Here is a 19,182-nt window from a genome sequence, read left to right as displayed (position 1 = left end):
TCTTCAACTTTCTTTTAGAGGAAGGACAGCATCCACTGTGACTTACAATTTTTGTTTTGGTGTGTTAATTTCTGTTTGAATCACTGATACAAACAACACTGAGAATTTCACTCTCAAATCAAAATACTTCTAATTGCTTTTAAACCAGTTTTTTTGACGTTTTGGATCCATTTCTTCCTGTGAAATAGTATAGGTACCTTCAGTAGGTTTGGTCATAAATCAGGTACCAAACCAGGATGATGCTTTAAGTGGATACTCATCCAAACATGTGAAAAGTCTTTAATAATGAAATACAGACTGTTAAGTACCTGATTATTCAGATATCATAATCACTGACTGTAATGTGTATTTTACAGTTCAACTTTTCAAATGCAAACTGATCTAAAAATTTAAGATGGTCAGAAACTGAACTGTTTTCTTAAAATATATCTGCAGGGAGTGATGATGCTTCATTGTTTTTCTGTTCTGAAGTTCTTCAGTTCTAAACTCTTGCTCCAGTGTTTAATTTTCATAGATAGTGAATTTTATCACTCTGGTGAATTAGATATAAGTCTAACTTTTTTTAAATAGTGTGGAGAAAAGCGTGACAGCAATGAATTTTGAAGAAGATTTGATGCCCAGGCAATTGCCTGTGGATGACTGGGATACCATTGAAGACTTTGATCCTAGTGTGCCACCCAGAACACCCCAGGAATACTTGAAAAGAGTTCAGTAAGTAAAAGTGGAAAAATTGCCAAAATTGCAATTAAATATTTGATATGAGTTGAAAAGTCTTCCTTGTGAAGACTTTTGTATTCCGTGTAACATGAGTTGTAAATGTTCTATTATAGTTTAGATTTAAATCAAATACAGCTTGTGCCTTGTACCATTTGTCATCCTAGTATGGCATTAGTAGCGGGCTGGGAAGATATCACTGCAATAGGTGACACATGATCATGGGGATGAGAGCAGACATTCAAATGTAACTCAGGTGAAAATTGCTAAGTACGAAATCAGTAACTGCACGATTTTGGTTCATGTTCGTTATTTAGTTTAACCTACACATTGTAATTTAGAAATTGTTTTAATTTTTGCACTCAGGATTGAAGCTTCTCGATGTCCTGAAGTAGTAGTGGCAAAAATTGACCCAAGAAAGTTGAAACGGAATCCAACAGTGAATGTCTCGGTAAGTACAATAATTTGATATATTACATGAAAACCGTACGAAATTTGTTTGGAAAGAGCATGTTTATATTTTTAATTGTTTCTTGTCCACTTTTATTTCTGTAGTATCAGTCTATATCAATACATAAAATTTAGCAGAAAGATGAAACTGATTGAGGAAAATTGGCTCTATCTTCACAGTAGGAACTGTTTCTTAAAGAGAAATTGAAAGAAAAGTAGCTTAATTTGCCCAAGGAAATACATTTTTAGACATGCTTTTCTGTAGTGCTGAGCATTTATTATAGTTTTAGACGTTTTGTATGTCACATTAGGAAAATGACTTTTCAGAGAAGATTAAAGAGTTTTATCAGTATCCTGACCAACATTTCTCTCTTAATAAATTTCATCCAAATAAGTTAACTGGATATCCATTCACGAGTTGTTTGGATCTAGGTATGCGTACATTTCCTGCTTGACAATAGTGATTGTGCTTTGAAATAATTGTTGGTACAGTACTTTAAAAGTAACCAAGGAACTGATAGATGCATGTTTTTCTTAATGAAACAACAAAAAATATTATTTTCATCTGAGCCTGTTTTTTTTCGATACTTGCTTTTAAGCTTTTTGTCCTTTAGTGTTGTGCACGTGATTTTCAGATCATCTGAAACTGGAACACAAGTAGGTTAATTGGCCCATTGAGCCAGCAGCAATGAGATAATGGCTTTCTGATTATGGTCTTACTCCATTGTTTCCCGTATAACACTTAGATGCCTTGTCAATCAAAGATCTAACTCAGCAATGAAAATATTTAATAAAATTTTGGCCATCTTATGTACAGTTTAAACATAAATTGGGCTTGTACATTGACCATGACTAGAATGGATTTATTTTGAAATGTACGCATGGTCTTGTAGGATTGTGGCAAAAATAATGCACAGTTTTTTTCCTCTCAAATGATTTTGAAAAGTTTAAATATTATATTGTCATTGTATCTATTTACGTGATGAGATACTGTAGTCTTATCCAAAATCATGTTGAATATTTTATTCAAATTGCCACAACGTTTTTCTATGCCCTCCCATTCTGCCCCCAAAAGTGAAAACTTAATCTCTTTAAAAAAAAAAGCTGTGGATTGCAATTCAGAAGCCTAAGCAGGTGCTCAAAATGCACTGTGTTGAAGTCAATTTAATTTTTTGCCATATCTGTCAAATAGCGCAGCTCCACTCTTATTGTTACTTTCTTTAATTGATTTTTTTCAAACAGAAAATATTAAAATCATAAAACATAAATATAATTAATATAGTTACATTGTCATATGAGGAATTGAATCATCCAGTCCATCCCTGCTCAGCTGTAAAATTTGTTCTATTACATCATAAAAAATAAATATAGTTACATTGTCATGTGAGGAATTGAGTCGCCCAGTCCATCGCTGCTCAGCTGTAAAAATGCAGCCCACATTCATCAGAGTTTAAGCATAGATATTTTAGGTTACCATGTTGTTGCACATTTTATAAATTTATTGTAATATATGTATTTTAGCTATCAGGATGTCAACCTGCCCCTGCAGGATTTTCTCCCAGTCTCCGTTGGCAGCAGCAACAAGTAGCTAATTTTTCAGTCCTCCGACAGGTAAAATATTTGCATTGTTAAATTATTTCTGTAGATATTTAAGAACTTGGTGATGAAAATGCATTCAGAATTTATTTTTGTAGGAAACCAGTATTAATTATCTGGCTGGCAGGCAATGTTGTATAGTAAAGAAGCTGCTTGTTGAACATGGTACGCTGTGACTTCTAATTAGTACATTATAATAAGCAAAATATTAATATAGTGATTCTGTGGCATTTCATACCAAGTTCTAATTTTAAATTGTTTACAGTATAGCTAATTCAGTGGAATACATTCAGTTTCAAAAGGTTTAAAAACGCTCACAAAATGGTGTTTGTTTTGATATTTGAATGTGTAATTCAAAAATGAAAATGTACAGTGAATGATTGTGGCCATCGGGGTGTCCCTGTGCTAATTTATTATGCAAAACATTAATAGGAAATGCTGCAGGATAAATTGTAGGTGTGGAATATAGTCCCAAACATCATCACTAGCTAAATGCTTATTTGAAAGTATAACTTTATACGGGTTTTCTAGCAATATTTGGTGTTTTTTTTTTGTTTTAACATCAGTACAATGATGCGTGTATTTTTGGAAAAAGACGTTAATTTTTTACATCTTTATTTCCCAGAGTATTGCCAAACACCGGGATCATTGGAAGGCACAACCTTTGGACAGTAATGTAATGTTGGTATGTGGTTTACACTGATTCAACACCCTTTCTATTGAAATTAACGATTTAGTAGTGGAAATGTTAATGGATGTGTCTTCAAAAGGGCTTGTAAACCTGTTAGTGAATGATAGATGCAGGAAAAAAATTGATGTTGAAATTTTCATCGAAAGGATCACTTTATGTTACAAGAAATCAACCAGAATAAATTGGGATTTGAATTTTACATTTTGGGAAATAAATTTTGAGCATGAGCTTGGTTTCCTCTCTCTATTGGAGACTGTGCTATTGAAGCTGAGGGCTCCCTCTTTTGCTGGTGCATGCTGTGCACCCAGCTGCTTCTGATGTTGTGTACCGTTTTGAGTGGACATCCCCTATATGCATCAGAAGCAACTAATTCATTGCTTTCCGGACATCATACCACCTGAGCAGCTGATATAATGCCCATCTACCATATTTGGACCACATAAGTCCATTGGATAAATTTAGTCATCACTCCACAAATAGCAAGTGTTCCACTGCAAGATGGGCCCTGCACTAGCTTATTTCTTTTTTCTTGCTTTTTTGCTCTAATCAGAAGTGTTAATACACACAACTGAGCACTTTCCCACCACCAAAATCACTGCGACTTTTTTTTAAACTAGCAACCACTACCAATAAAGACACGCATGTATCCAATTGAGTACTTACAAGCAAAGCCTGTTATGCGCAATGCAAACCATCAAAAGTGAGGGGTGGATCGGCTGCAGCAGCTTTTTTTTTAAATCAACTTGTTCAGACACGTAATGACACATGTTTGGGGCAGGTGGAACTTGAACCTAGGCCTCCTGGTTCGGAGGTAGGAACACTAGCTCTACACCACAAGAGCCCCCCTGGAGCACCTTATTATTTTTAAAAAATATTTATTTAACCTATTTTCTAATCAACCTCTTCAGAGATGTTATTATGCACCTCTGGAGCAGGTGGGATTTGAACCTAGGCCTCCTAGACCATCGGTATGGTCACTACTATTGCACCACAAGAGCTGCCTACAGCAGCTTTTTTAAAAATTTGATTAGTTTCCACAAACACGGCCTAAATAAATGTGCTGAGTTTGTGGCATTTTGATCCATTCAGGAAGCAAGAACTGAGGCATATCTGACCCAGGTACGGGGACTGTGTTGTATTGGCTTCTGATCTGTAACATGGCCAGGACATGGATCAGAGTATATACACAGAGGAGGAAGGTTCTCTACAGAAGACGGCCACTAAGAGTTTTCAAAGATCAATTCCCCTACTTTCAACTGATTTGTCACATGCTTTTGCCAGTTTTTGTTTTCCAATATTGCTCTATCCCAGTAGCTGAAGTATTTCTGGTGGACAAATTAAGAATTTCATGGAGGAAACTGCACCTGACCTTTTATTATACCTGGACTTTGAGGAGCCTGGCCTTGGACTCGCCAGCTCAGTATTGGCCATGTTGACTGGTTAAGAGGCAGTAGCAAGAGCGTTGCCAAAATTGTGGTGGTGCAAGGAGAACTTGCACAGTTGCGCTTTCTGATGAATTGCGGTGTGAGCTACCCTTTTCCCATGATCTGGCAGTTTGCCCAGTAACTCACCACAACTCTGCACTAGCTTCTAACCTACGTGCAGGCCTAGTGCCTGAGATTGTGTGATCAAGTGACAGTGCTTCCTAATTGCTGGCGTACGCTTGCTTCCCCTTTCCTCATGGCTTTTCAAGCTGGCCAGGAGGAAGATCTTTTGTATCTTAAAGCATAAAGTATGAAAAGGGACAGGGGAAATGTTGGGGTAAGAGATAGGTGGAAGGAAATCCAGACATCCAAGAACACCCCACTGGTAAGTTTCAGTTTAAAAGACCTGAGGAGAGGGGAGAGTAGAGAGTTGAGAAGGGACATAAGGCTTTAAGCCAACATCTCCTGAATGTTCTCAGTGGCATTAGATGTCACAGCCTCTGTTGCTGCTGGCCCTGTCATCCTGAGCACCTGTCCTCTGAGTAATTGAATAGAGTGGTGGATCCCACCCTCATCGCCATGGAGTTGCTTGTGCCACGTCGTGTTATAGATGTCCTTTAGCATAAGAGAGGTCTGTTATTGCCTGACACTGGTGATGTACATTGCAAAACCTGAATAACTGGAGCTGTCTGGAAACAATGAGATTAGGATAGGAGACTGACATAATTGCAAAGTGTATAGGTGAGGTCATATATGTGAACATTAGGTATGATTTCTAAATGTTGTTAAGTGTAGCTGGGTGAGTGACGGAGGTGTCATACCGTGGCGGCTGAACAACCTGGTGGTTTGGTGGATATGAGAACTGGTGCAAAGGTGCATTCATTGAACGGGAGTACTTGTATGAGGTCTTCTTTATGACCCGTCCTCATGGCCAGATCTAAGCATTAAACCCACTTTCCCTTATCCACTTGCTTCCACATCCTTTAAGAACATGATTTGGGAGTCTCCTCTCCTTTAGCTGGTGCTGTATTTTTCTTCAAGCTGAATGCATCAGTTTCCAGTTTCTTTCAGACTTGTGTTGCAGTACAGCATCTATTTGAGAGAGACACTGCTTTGAAGAGCAGGAACGTATGCTAGCTATGTATGCTGTTAGATGCCCTAATTCATAGTAGCCATCCAGTAATGGAGGCTGCAGGAGGTTACATATCTCAATCATGGTAATGAGGAGGCAGCAAAAGTTTGTTTAGGAATTGTTGAGGGCAGATCTGGAAATGGCACTGACAAATCTAAACTCTTTACTAGGCTCATGTAAATCACTATTTTGATAAAAAACAAAGTCCAGAAAAAAAGTCACAATGGACTCAAAGTTAACTCTGTTTCTCTCTCCACAAATGCTCCCAAACCTGCTGAGTTTCTTCAGCACTTTGTTTTGTTGGTGCTTTTGATACTTTTTTTCATAATTTCAAACCTTTCCTTAAGTGAATCAATCACATGGTTAGTTTTGGGAATCAGCTGGTTAATCAGCACTTCTGAGCAATATGTGGGTTCCAAGTTTAATCTTCTGAATGTGTACTGAATTAGTTGATTTATGATAGGACTAGAGAAGGACGGTTGAGTTTTGCTCCTGATGAGCAAAGGACCTCTGAATGATACGACATAGATGACAAGTATTGGATTTGTCTGTAACGTGCTGCACCATTGAATAATCTGCCTACTCGCTAGATGGTTTCCAGGATTGCATGTAAAGACCAGTCATTTGGGTGAAACACTGGAGGTTGACTGTCACCCATACAACTTTACTTCAGCAGGGAATCAACATCTTCAAGAAGATAGGGTGGGAATGTTATTATTTATATAATCTACTGAGCTGAAGCAAGTCCAGAATTAGTGGTTAATCAGACACACAGACCAGAACTTTAAACAAGTGAGCTTTGTTCACCCACATCAGTTATGTTTCTAAGTGCAGCAATCAACACAGTACTAACAAAGACTATTTTCTGGCCTATAGCTTCTTACTTTCAGTTCAATCCTATTCAATGCTGAACTTATTGCTTGCCTCGTATCTTACAGGCTGGAGTTATTCCTGATTAAAGGCAATTATATTTTAAAGGAATAGCACCTTCCTTTGGACATCCTGATATTTTATTTATCTTAAAATTTGTACTGTCCTTCCAAAGCTTTCACAAAGCTGTAGTTCATATACTCTCCCTCTCTGACTTTGATATAGTGATCAGTAGGTGAATGTAGATTTATTTCCTGCAGGTAGTGTAAATGTGTCAGAATCACATTGTTACATTTAACCAATCTATACATTACACAAACTGCTAATTGTATCTTTTGGTTACGAAGGAAAAGCATTCAGCAATGTCTTGCTGCCATCTAGTGATAGGCTGTTATAGTCACATACTCAAAAACTTACAGATAAGACATGCCGTCACCATCAATGTGTATGCCGTATCCTACCAACAGAGCAGACCCATTGAAGGAAGATGGTTGTGGCTATTGAGAGTCAATCATTTCTATCCCAGGAATCACTGCAGGAGTCCTTAGGGGTGTTGTCATAGATTCAATCATCTTGAGCTGCTTCATCGATGACCTTCCTTCCATCATAATATCAGAATATGCTATCATCAATGAACAATGTTCAGCACCATTCCTGATTCCTCATACTGAAAGAATCGTGTCTACAAGCAGGAAGATCCGGAGAACTTCTAGGCTTGGGTTTGCGATAAATGAAAGTAACACTTCCACCATGCAAATGCCATGCATTTCCATCTCCAACTAGACAATCTAACCATTTGCCCCTGATGTTAAATGGCGATATCATTGCTTTATCCGACACGATCAACATTCTGGGGACTACCATTGACCAAGAATTGAACTAAATTAGACACACAAATGCTGTGACTTCAAGAGCAGGTCAGAGACTGTGAATTCTGAAGCGAGTAACTCACCTCCTGACTGCACAAAGCCTGTCCACCATCCACAAGGCACAAATGATGAGCATGATGGAATACTCTCCGCTTGCCCAGATGAGTGCTGATCCAACAACAATGAAAATTCGACATCACCAAGGACAAAGCACTTGTTTGATCGGCACTGCATCCACCATTTTAAACATTGAGTGACAGCAGTAGCTCCATGTATAGTATCCAGTGATGTAATTCACCAAGGCTTGTTTTATAGCACCAACTAAATCTGTGGTATCTATCTCCTGAAAGGATAAGCACTGCGGATGCATGGAATCACGCCCACCTACAAGTTCTCCTCCGAGACACACACCATTCTGAGCTGGGATTATATTATTGTTCCTTCATTGTTGCTCAGTCAGAATTCTGGAACTCACTTCCTAACAACACTGGATGTATCTGCACACAAAAGACTGCATAAAGTTCAACAAGACAGCACACCGCCACCTCCAGGGGAAGTAGGGATGGTCAATAAATACTGGCCTAGCCAGTGATGTCCACATCCCATGTACTAATATTTAACATAAAGATGGATGGCCCCTTTCATGTAACATTCTCACTGATTCAAAGATTGACATATCATTTTTATTTAAACAGATAGAGTTTCCTTGAAGACAATTAAACTTTTTTTTTCTGAATTATTTGAAATCCCTGTTAACTTCACAGCCAGCACCTGATGATGAAGAAGGATGGAAAAAGTTTTGTCTTGGAGAAAAATTATACTTTGATTCATCTGTATCACCAAACACTAGTGAGACTGATAGCCCAGGAATTGACTATGTGCAGGTAATTAATTTATTATTTACATCTAAATAGCAAAATTTGAAATCAACTGCCTCTGCACATTGGGGATTAGCATCAAATAAACCTTTGTGTTAAGCTAAAGAAATTAGATCTTTTTTATACATGGAATTGATGAAAATAATGAAGAATTAGTTTTTTTTTGCACTGTTCTTGGTTTCATTTGAACCCTTTCTATTAGAAATGCAATGTAGTCAGGTTGCTGTTGCAGGGATGCTAGTTCAGTTAAGTTTATTAGAAGTTTTGACACCAATCTTGTCCTAGTTGTCAAGCATAAGAATATATTACTATGCAAATTTATGTGTATTTTCCTACTTAGGACAGAGTATTGACCTGAAGATCATCAAAACAAAACCAAGATTACATTTATCACTATCCTTAGAAATAATTCATTTAAATGAGGTGCTTTGAGAAATGTGATCACTTGCTATATAACTGCAACTTTTTACCTCTGCCTGTCGACATAATAGCCAGTGGTATTGAACATGAAAAAACTATTAGCTGATGCAGTTGTTTGCAAATGGGTCTTAGGATCGTAAAGTAGACTGCGCTATTGGAAGGCATGCTACTGAAGCTTTGGTGAATTAATGAACATCTGGCATCAGTAACATTCGAGCCTTTCAGCAAATATAAATTACTAGTGCCAGCTGCTGGTGTATTTGTTTTATGGCTGCAAGAGAAGGATGCATATCAAAGGTAGAAGCATAACAGCTGGATGCTCTTCATATGTGTTGCATGTCCAGTATCCTGCCAATATAGTAGCAGGTCTGTTGTGAAATGACCCTCGTCCAGATTTGGCAATCACAAGGCACAGTATTTATTCATCAGGACAAGTGCAGACACTTTCACATTCAGTGTGTGGGTCTGGAACATTTGTTATAACAGATGCCTAAGTATGAGTACCGAAAGGAGTCAGGATAATGTGACTTGCAAAGGAAACAGCAGAAAGCAGTGTGTGCCATAGTAAAAGGCAGCAATTTAAGGTGCAAAATATCTCATTACGGAAATTGTTTGTAAAACATGGGTGTATATTATATTTTCGAGTAGTATAGAGAGAAGTTACTTAAGAAACTCAGTTTCACAAATCTCTCTCCTCAATGGTGGGTGACATTTTTTTCTAAACAAGGGTGGGGACTAGGTCGGGGTATGTGTGAGGAATTAAATCCTGTAAAAGTACATTGGTTCCACATCCCAAACTGATGTACAGCTGTTGGTTAAGTAATATAAATATGTGAATGGGTAACTGCAATTTTAACCAAACACACTGGCTTTACAGCCAGAATATCTACTTCCTCAGTTGTCAGTAACTCACCAGGGCCAGTCAGGTGAGACTAGGAAGCCTTTGATCAGTGAAATAGAAAAGTTCAAGCCATGGCCGGGTAATAGCCTACTTATAACACACTTTTCTCGGACGCTTTCATTGCTTGACAGGTGATTACCAACTTCTTGGAAGTCATTTCAACCGTCCCTCCGTCATAGCATCAGAAGTGGGGATGTTCGCCGATAGTTGCACAATGTTCAGCACCATTCGCGACTCCTCAGATTCTGAGGCAGTCCATGTTCAAATGCAGAATGACCTGGACAATATCCAGGCTTGGGCTGACAAGTGGCAAGTAACATTCGCCACACAAATGCCAGGCAATGACCATCTGCAATAAGAGACAATTTAATCACCACCCTTGACATTCAGTGGTGTTACCATCACTGAATCCCCCACTATCAATATCTTTGGGGTTACCATTGACCAAAACTCAACTGAACTGACTGCAAGAGCAGGTCAGAGGATAGGAATACTGCAGTGAGTAACTAACCACCTGATTCCCCAAAGCCTGTCCACCATCTACAAGCCTCAAGTCAGGAGTTGGATGGAATATTCCCCACTTGCCTGGAAGAGTGCGGCTCCAACAACTCAAGAAGCTTGACACAATCTAGGACAAAGCAGTCAGCTTGAGTTACACCACATTCACAAACATCCACTCCCGCCACCTCCACCGCTCAATACCAGCAGTGTATACTATCTACAAGATGCACTGCAAAAATACACAGAAGATCCTTGGACTACTCCTCCATCCAAACCAATGACCACTTCCATCGAGAAGGACAAGGGCAAACGTGGGAACAAGACCACCTGCAAGTTCCTCTCCAAGTTACTCGCCATCCTGACTTGAAAGTATTTCACCACTCCTTCACTGTCACTGGGTCAAAATCCTGGAATTCCCTCCCTAAGAGCATTGTGGGTCAATCTACATCACATGGACTGCAACAGTTCAAGAAGACAACTCCCCATAAAGGCAACTGAGGACTGGCAATAAATGCTGACCAGTCAGCAATGCCCATGTCCCATGAGCAAATTTAGAAAAAAAACTCATTTGCACTTCACTTCCCTTCAACTGCACTTTCCACAGGCTTTACCACAGCATGGCTCTACCTTGCACTCTGATAAAGATCAAAAGAAACCACACCAGCACCAACTGTATTCTCCTCAGCGACATGCCGGTCACAGTACAGAGAGGTTGGCTGCACAGATCCACACCAAGAAAGTAAGACCCAGAAAACTGGGTATACGGGCAGAGAATTGGTCTTTTGATACATGTAAGCACCAAGAGGTTCAGGCATTCATAGCAGATTGCTGTTGACACATAGCATCCTGGAAAAAAATCTTCTTCCAAATGGAGTAGATGGGCACATATTGCCAGCAGCTGTCAAAGTGCCTATCACTGGAGGGCCACAACCAATTGCTTCATGCCATCCACTGTAAGTCTCTACTTGTCCCTGAAGTGTGGTCTCTTATCAAGCAGAGAGTTATGAGTTAACGTTTTGGGTCCGGTGACCCTCAGTTCTGAGGAAGGGTCACCGGACACGAAACGTTAACTCTGTTTTCTCCTCCACAGATGCTGCTAGACCTGCTGAACTTTTCCAGCAACTTTGTTTTTGTTCCTGATGTACAGCATCCACAGTTCTTTTGGTTTTTATTTAGAAAGTTATGAGTAATTGTTTGTGTCTAGGAAGAATAGATATTTGCGGAGAGTTACTGTGAGGCATCAGTGTAAGAGGTGAATAGAACGTGTCTAAGTGAAACATGAATGAGTCGAGCTGCACTTTGAAAGGCACCTCCTTTCTCTTCCTGAGCACTCCTCAGGACAATGCTGCAAAGTCAAGAACGTAGGTTTGGCACCTAAAGAGGTTAAACAATTCCTCTTTCCTGCCCTCCTAAGATTCTGAAACTAATTGGTGCACTGTCTCCAATTGCATCTGTAATTACAGTGACCACATTTCTCCTCCTGAGTAACTTGGCTTCTGTTATGCACACCTCCTTAGCTGGAGAGGTTGTTCACTTCCTCCCATTTGCGGGCAAGATCACCTTAGTGTAGACCTTTGAATCTTACAGCAGAAACTGCATGTAAAAAAACCTTCTCAAGTCTCCTCTCCCATCTTCTGCTACTGCAGCTTCAAAAATTATAGTTCAGCCATTCTAACCTATCTTGGCACCCCTTTTAAGTAAACATCTTTTCTTTGACAGGCAGGCTGATAAGCTGTATCTGTCCTGTGATTAGCTGGAGGGCCCAGAGAGGGAGATGCTAATGTTATGGCTAAATTGAAGAGAATAGCAAAGCCTGTTACAGATTGTAATGCATTCCCAAACCCAATACAGGTCCCCCACTGTCTTGTCAGCAACCATCGTATGAAAATTCTAGTCCCAATGTGTTGTTGTGCAGCTTCTTTAGGTTCACCTGCTGGGGCCTAACTGGGAATCTGTGAAATCCTTATCTTGTGATTATCAGAAATATTATACGAAACATGTATGGTGAGATGTAATTGTTGTTTGCATCTCTTATGCATGCTAATACTTTTGGAGTTTGCCATTGGTATTATTTAGATTTTTGTTTTCTGTTTTATTAATGTGATGAGTTTAAATTACTATAGGCCGTTGATTATTTTGCAGGTAGGATTTCCTCCCTTGTTGAGCATTGTCAGCAGAATGAGTCAGGTATGTGTAGATTTCACACTTTGTTTGCTTTTTAGCAGTGTTCACATGCTGATCTTCTGAGAAATTTTGGTGTAAAGACTAAAGTCTTCATCTACAATCTCAAGTTATATAATCTTAAAATGTGAAGGCTTTCTGAACTGCAACTATATTCTAACCTAAAAAGTTTCTAAACCAAGCAATAAATGACTTCTAACCTTTGAAGTTGTGCATATTAAAATACTTCTATCATGTGACCTTGCAGCAACAGTACTGCATCTTAAAATACTGCATGTTTTAAATAAAAGCTAATTCTTTGAGTACATTATTTGAACAACATCATTGGAAATCCACAAGCAATATGTTTTTAACAAGGTGCATCAGAACAACACAGGTTGCACACAGATGTCCAGCTTTGTTATGGGTGGAAAATAATTTTAAAATGTAGAATGTTTCCAAGCTGCATTCTGGCCTTCCATTCTAATTTGTCAAACTACGATTAATTAAAATCAAATTTGCCTGAACTTTCCTGAGGACACAATAATACCTTACTAAAGTAATACTTGCTACCTTATATAATTTAATAAACATGGGGGTGTTTTATTATAAATCATCCAGTGCCAGGCTTGCTGTATTTAGGATTGCCTCTTGCACTTGGCTATAAGATCACACGGGGGAGAGTGAGGATATTACAGGGCAGAGGGAGAAATGGAGATTGGGATGGTATCAGCTGGCTGTTGCAAGTTTATGGAGGAAAGTTGGTAAGCATTTCTTCCTCCTGATCCCCAAGTCATGTTGGAAAAGCACATGACCTCTTGGATCTGGCAGAGTTCCTGGAAACTCTCGCTGGAGGTGTTGCATCCAGATAGCTGAGAAAAGCTGAGGCATTATGTGTCATTTATTTTGATTCCCAACCCTACATCCACCCTGGTTAAATCGAAATGGATGCATTTGTAGCTTTTTAGAACCCCTTTTTGGACAAATGAATTACTCTCCTGCCTTTCCTGAGATGTGCATTAAAATTATCCTAAAGGAATAATGATGTGTAACCTCAAGGGAAAGATAGTGAAAAGCAAAGGTAAACATATATGCCTAGAGATTTAATTACATTAACCTCTGAAAGTATGCCTGTAGGCCGAGTAAATTTTCAGTGTTTTTAAGGAGTGTAAGAATGAAGAAGTAATGTCGATTATTAATAAACATTTTTTTTGTATTTTTGTGCATCTAAATTGAATAGAATATTAAAGCCATAGAAAGCTTACAGTGCAGATGCACCATGACGATGGCAAGGAACTAAAAGCATAGCTGTTTCAAAGAGAAACTTAAAACACTGGAATGTTTTAACTAGAGCACCAAACATTAAAATGATATTCAATTCAGTTTTAAAATTATCAAGGATTTTGATTGGGTGGTTACTGCAGAATTATTTTCTGTAGTTGAGGGTGAAGAACAAAAGATTATAGTTTTGAAAATTGAATGACAGGCTGAGAATTTCTTCACACAGTGAAATTTTAGAACATAGATTGTTTCTATTAGTGTGTAGCCAACAGGGCAGGCTTTATTGTTTTTCAGGAAGTGTGGTGTCACCTGTGGTCACAGTACTCCCAAAATACTGTTGGATAAGGACATCTAAAACTTTGGCCCACCATCAATGAACAAATGATGATATCTAATAGCCACCCAACTTTGGCAATCTCAGGACCAAGATCGTGTCAGATTTCAGATTGTCCTTGATTTGCAACCAGCTCCTTCACACAAATCGTCTCTATTGCACAATTTGTAGATCACAAGACAAGAGTGCTTAAAAGGTACAAGGCCTCATAACCATTGTGAGCAAAGCCATTGAAGCTTTAAAATTTTGATTGGGCAAATGATTAAACATCTATTAATCTTACATTGGAATAATTCTTGCAGGAAAAGAGTATTTGCTTGAACTGTAAAAGTTGAGACCGGGAGAAATGGCTGATGTGCTGCAATCACGAGGGTCCTGTGTGCACACAACTCTCTCACTGATTGTTTTCTGGGATCAGCTTGACAGTAGTTTCTTCATTCCTGCACTTACTCTGGGAATGGTGCCCAAGAGAACAATATCCAGTTTTTGCATAACCCTGTTTTTTTGGGTAGCTGAATTTGAGATGCACTCTACCTGTGTTTCTGAATCATAACAGTGTGTGACTTAGAGGAAATCCTGCAGATGGTAGTGTTCCTATGCCTGTATCACTCTTGTCCTTGCTGATAGATGTTGAATTGGAAGCTTCTGGAGAAAAAGCTTTGGGCAAGTTGAAAGTGCACCATGTAAATGGACAATTGGAGTTACGTCGTATTAGGTGCATAGGGTGCTGATCATTTAGGTTGTTTGTCCTTGAAGGTGTCAAAATTCTTTAGTGGCGTTGAAGTTGCACTCACAAGTGGTAGATTTTAACATCACTCTCCTGACTTGTGCATTGTAGGTGTTTTTCCACACTTCAAAGATTCAGTTTAGTTACCTGCGGCAGAATTCCCCATTGCTGTATTGATCAGAGTTTGTGGGGCTGGTCTAGTTAAGTTTCTGGTGATAAACCCAGGATATTCCTTGTTGGGTATTTGATGATTGATTATGTTGCTTTGAAGGGTATGGGGAGATGTTTAAACTGTCTCTTCTTGGAGTTGATTATTATCTGGCCCTAATGACACATGATATCGAGATCTTGACTGCTGTCATGGGATGCTTTATCATCTGAAGAATTGTAAATTGAACTGAACACTTTTAATTTGTTGATGAAATGTTGGTATTCAATCTTTCCCTCATTCTATTTTGCATATGTTTGTTAAAATAAATTTTATTTCCAACATTTAAAGTACATCAGCAATGTTTTGTGGTTTGCAATGCATTATATAATCCTCTCCTTAAAATTATGGAACTCGAATACCTGAAGACTTGAAAAAAATCTCCAGCATCCCTGTAATATCCTAGTTTTTCTTCTGTTAAATGCAATTTAACTTCATTACTATGAAGTAGTGACCCCAAATTAAATACAATGAAGTTTTATCTTCAGACGCAGCACAAGTATCACCATTAGGAAGTTTTTCACTTAATAAATATGTACCCACCGAGTTATTGCATTATTCCTCTATCTTGAAAACATTTAATAGCTGAAGTAGATCCATAGGTTGTTGTATTGCCTCCCTTACTCAGTTGTTGAAGGAGCAGCTATTTTTAAATTATTTGGTTGTTTTATTAAATAGAATCTCTCAACAGTTGAGCAGCAACACTACCCAGATACTCTCTCAGCGTTTATATTGGGTATCTCAATAACTTAGAAGGTTCTTGACTATCTTTATCAGTTACTTAAGGTTATTAAGGAACAAACTGATCACCCATGAGTTCTATCAGTGACTAAAATTGACTCTGAGCTGTACCATAATTGGCTTCTGATTAAGTGGTCTGTATGTGTGTGGAGATGTAATAATCAATTTCAGGGAAAACTTAAACTAATATGAACACCTTATGTGTAAAGTTTCCCAGTAATATTTCACGTGTAAAATATTGCAAAATATGAGTGTCTTTGTCTTTTTCAGAAATTAAAGAATCTTTCTAGCATTTAACTGTTTTTGTTCATTTCACAATGCTGGTTTCTTTTTAAATGTGTTCATCACCAAGCTTATTTATATACTAAGTAAATGTTCTTAGATACTGGTTTATATTTTCAGTCCATGGTATTCCAATACTTAGACGAGGATAGCCTGCATTGTGATTTATTAATTGGATAACTATGCTTAATTAGTTTCCAGTTTTAGCAACACATGAATCAGTACTTGATATTTGTTTTGTTAAAACTCACAAGATAGCCTGTGCTTCCTGTGTTAGATTTAACTCTGCTTCAGTCACTTGTTTCTGTGTAACTTTTGCAAGAATATTCATAATTTGTTTTTACTTTTTTTCCAGCCCACTGTATTTAACACATTGGAGTATCTCATTAACTGGTTTGGAGATAAAAAATTATATCCAGAATTAGTAAGTGATTACTTCCCTCTGGTCTACATAGATTGTTTTAAAATCAGTTGGAAGTATCTTCTTTGGCATACTGCCTGTTGCTGTAGATGACCATAAATCATAGATGTGCATAATTTACTTGAGGCATCAAAAAACTTTTTTCCATCTTCTACTGCTTGGTCTACCAATGCAATGCAGCAGCAGCAAAGGCAACAGCTACTGACCTTATATTAACTATGATCTGTCTGATCAAGAAATCAATTGCATATTAGAATTCTATTAAACTTTTTTATTGTTAAGGTACACCCAAACTAGCTTAGTTTCCAATTGATTTCAACTTCGTTAATGTGTTTGACTCTATTGGCTTACCATTTAAGGAATTATGTTTTTTTTGTTACCATGCAATAGTTTTTGTTTTCTAACCTAGTTTACCTTTAACCAATATTCTGGATTCACCTTAGCAAAATTTACCAGGATGATAACAGGATTGGGTGATGTGAGTTGCAGGGAAAATCTGAATCAATAACTACCCTAGGTTTGAGTAGGATTTTATGGAGGCATTCAGAATGATAAAAGGAATAGACAAGGTTTTTTCACAATTGATAAATTGAGATCAGATGGCCATGATCTCAAGATAAGAACATAAATTGAGAGGTAGAATATGGTATATGAACAAGCTTTGCCAATGGTGTGATTGATGCTAAATTTATTACAGCAATCAAAATGGATTGAATCATTAATTAAAGAAAATTGCTATGAGAGTGGTGGCCGTTTGAGGTGGGTTCTTGTGGCTCAGTGACAGTGTCCAAAGTTCAAGTCTCACCTGCTCCAAAAGGATGTCATAACATCTCTGAACAGTTTGATTGTAAAAAAAGGGGGAAGAAGTTTGAAAAAAAGGATGTGGGGGAGAAAGTTGAAACCTTAGGATAGACTTTCCACTGGCCGGTTGTCAGATAAAAGTTGCACTTGGGGACTTGGCCACACTTAACTTATGCACCTACACTTGACAGAAGCTGTTAAAGTGGACGTCAGGACTTCGAAATGTCAGACTATGGTTGCTGACTGCTGTGGAAAAGGGGGCTGAGGTTTGCCTACTCTACAAAAGAACTGTCAGAATGGAAATAAGGCTACCCATTCCTGAGGGAGACCTGAGCGAAATCTCCTCTCAAATGCAGAGCCCCCTCCTTTCATAAAAAAGGATTGGCCTGAGTGGCAATCTACATGAAACTGCCACTCGTCAGAAAATCTGGCCCAATAAGTTTATGGAAAAAGCAAAGTCTTGTGAACATTCTCCCAGTGCACCTAAATTTCAGATTCTAGTTTTCTTTCTCATATGGCCCTAGCATTAGGAAAAGTCTCAGTGGACTGTGCTGCTGATATCATTTGTAGATTATTAACATAGATTGCAAAGAGTCTGGTAGGATCCTTATCTAATGACTACCCAAATAGGTTCTAGAGCTTAAGAACTTTTAATCTTTCTCAATAGTTTATTCTTTTTGTGCTTCGCCAAACTAACATCTATGCAACGTTGACCCTTTTAACACCAAAAATTGTACACTATGCTCCAAGGATAGTCTACCAATTCATTGTGAAGGTCATGACCACTATAGACTTGTGTGTAGTTTGCTGTGTCAATACTGTGTTTCAATTTTTTTCACAGGGCAGATGGTTGTATGCACTGTTAGCCTGTATAGAAAAGCCATTACTACCCGAGGCCCATTCACTTATTCGACAACTGGCTAGAAGATGCTCTGCAGTTCGTGCTAAACTAGTAAGTTTTTTTTCTACAGGAAATATAGTAAATGCATGAAATTTTAAAATAGCTTTGTTCAATGTTGGAACTTCATCCTCCTTACACTTTTCATCATCAAAATATATATATTTAGTATAATTGTGGCACAGTGTCCTATGTGTGTACATGTAGATATTGGTTTACAGTTGCAAAGCCAAAAATACATTTACTGCAGTTAATTACTGAGCATATTATTGCAGGTGTGAGTCGACATTCTATTACTCCAGAGCACAGTAAATAAGAGCTTCATTGTATTTGTACTGCAACAAACAGCAGTGACAGATCTGGGGTAAAAAAGGGATATTACCATTAGGAATAACAAAATTTCTGCTGCACAAGAGGATACAGTTAAATGAGATTGATGCAATATTTCAGCAATAGGTTAAAGAACTGGGGTATATCTGTCTCTGAGGTTCTGTCAATGAAGGATGATAAATAGGAAGTGAAACTTCTGAACCGTATTTATCCAACCCCCAACCTCTTTTTGTCCTTATGGTTTTCTCCCTTTTCTGAATTTCTTAATTTTTTCTTTCTTTATTTTTAAATAATCACCTTCCCAAACAGCTATTCTTCCTAAGTCCAGACAGTGTCATTAGTGGTTTATATGGATCCTTGCAGCTGAGCCTGAGCAAGTCCTCAACCATTGTCTGCTGTTGTACTTCCAACAGCTGAGAGTCAGATTTATTTGGATTATTTCTTGCACCAAACTGTGGATACTGAGACCCATTTAGAAGTGTCCTTACTAAGATTGCATGACAGATGAGGGAATGAATCTGGGGCTCTCCTCATCTATAAATCATTTGCTGCT

At 38.2% G+C, this 19,182-nt stretch overlaps 1 protein-coding gene across 3 annotated transcripts; it reads left to right on the top strand.

Moving 5' to 3' along the window:
* The first annotated feature begins 573 nt into the window (after positions 1-573).
* Positions 574-18,407, top strand: gemin2 (gem (nuclear organelle) associated protein 2). 3 transcript variants are annotated; one of them, XM_048600387.1, is made up of 8 exons: positions 574-711; positions 1,081-1,165; positions 2,686-2,775; positions 3,386-3,445; positions 8,511-8,630; positions 12,589-12,633; positions 16,535-16,603; positions 18,243-18,407. In XM_048600387.1, the coding sequence occupies exons 1-8, from the start codon at positions 593-595 to the stop codon at positions 18,390-18,392; spliced, it is 738 nt and encodes a 245-aa protein (XP_048456344.1). In that variant the 5' UTR covers positions 574-592; the 3' UTR covers positions 18,393-18,407. The 3 variants fall into 3 exon arrangements, with proteins under 3 accessions (XP_048456344.1, XP_048456346.1, XP_048456345.1); XM_048600389.1 differs by lacking the exon at positions 8,511-8,630; XM_048600388.1 differs by lacking the exon at positions 12,589-12,633.
* Positions 18,408-19,182: the final 775 nt, after the last annotated feature.

This window comes from Rhincodon typus, chromosome 8, assembly GCF_021869965.1.
Source record: "Rhincodon typus isolate 14 chromosome 8, sRhiTyp1.1, whole genome shotgun sequence".
NCBI lineage: Eukaryota > Metazoa > Chordata > Chondrichthyes > Orectolobiformes > Rhincodontidae > Rhincodon > Rhincodon typus.
Note: the sequence above shows the minus strand (reverse complement) of the source record. Positions and strands in the feature narration are given on the sequence as shown.

Bases quoted from the DNA above. Each gene is read 5' to 3' on its own strand.
- gemin2 (XM_048600387.1), top strand. From the start codon at position 593: ATGAATTTTGAAGAAGATTTGATGCCCAGGCAATTGCCTGTGGATGAC. The intron at 12,634-16,534 runs GTATGTGTAGAT...CTTTTTTTCCAG, and splicing joins TTGTCAGCAGAATGAGTCAG to CCCACTGTATTTAACACATT. The intron at 16,604-18,242 runs GTAAGTGATTAC...TTTTTTTCACAG, and splicing joins AAAAATTATATCCAGAATTA to GGCAGATGGTTGTATGCACT.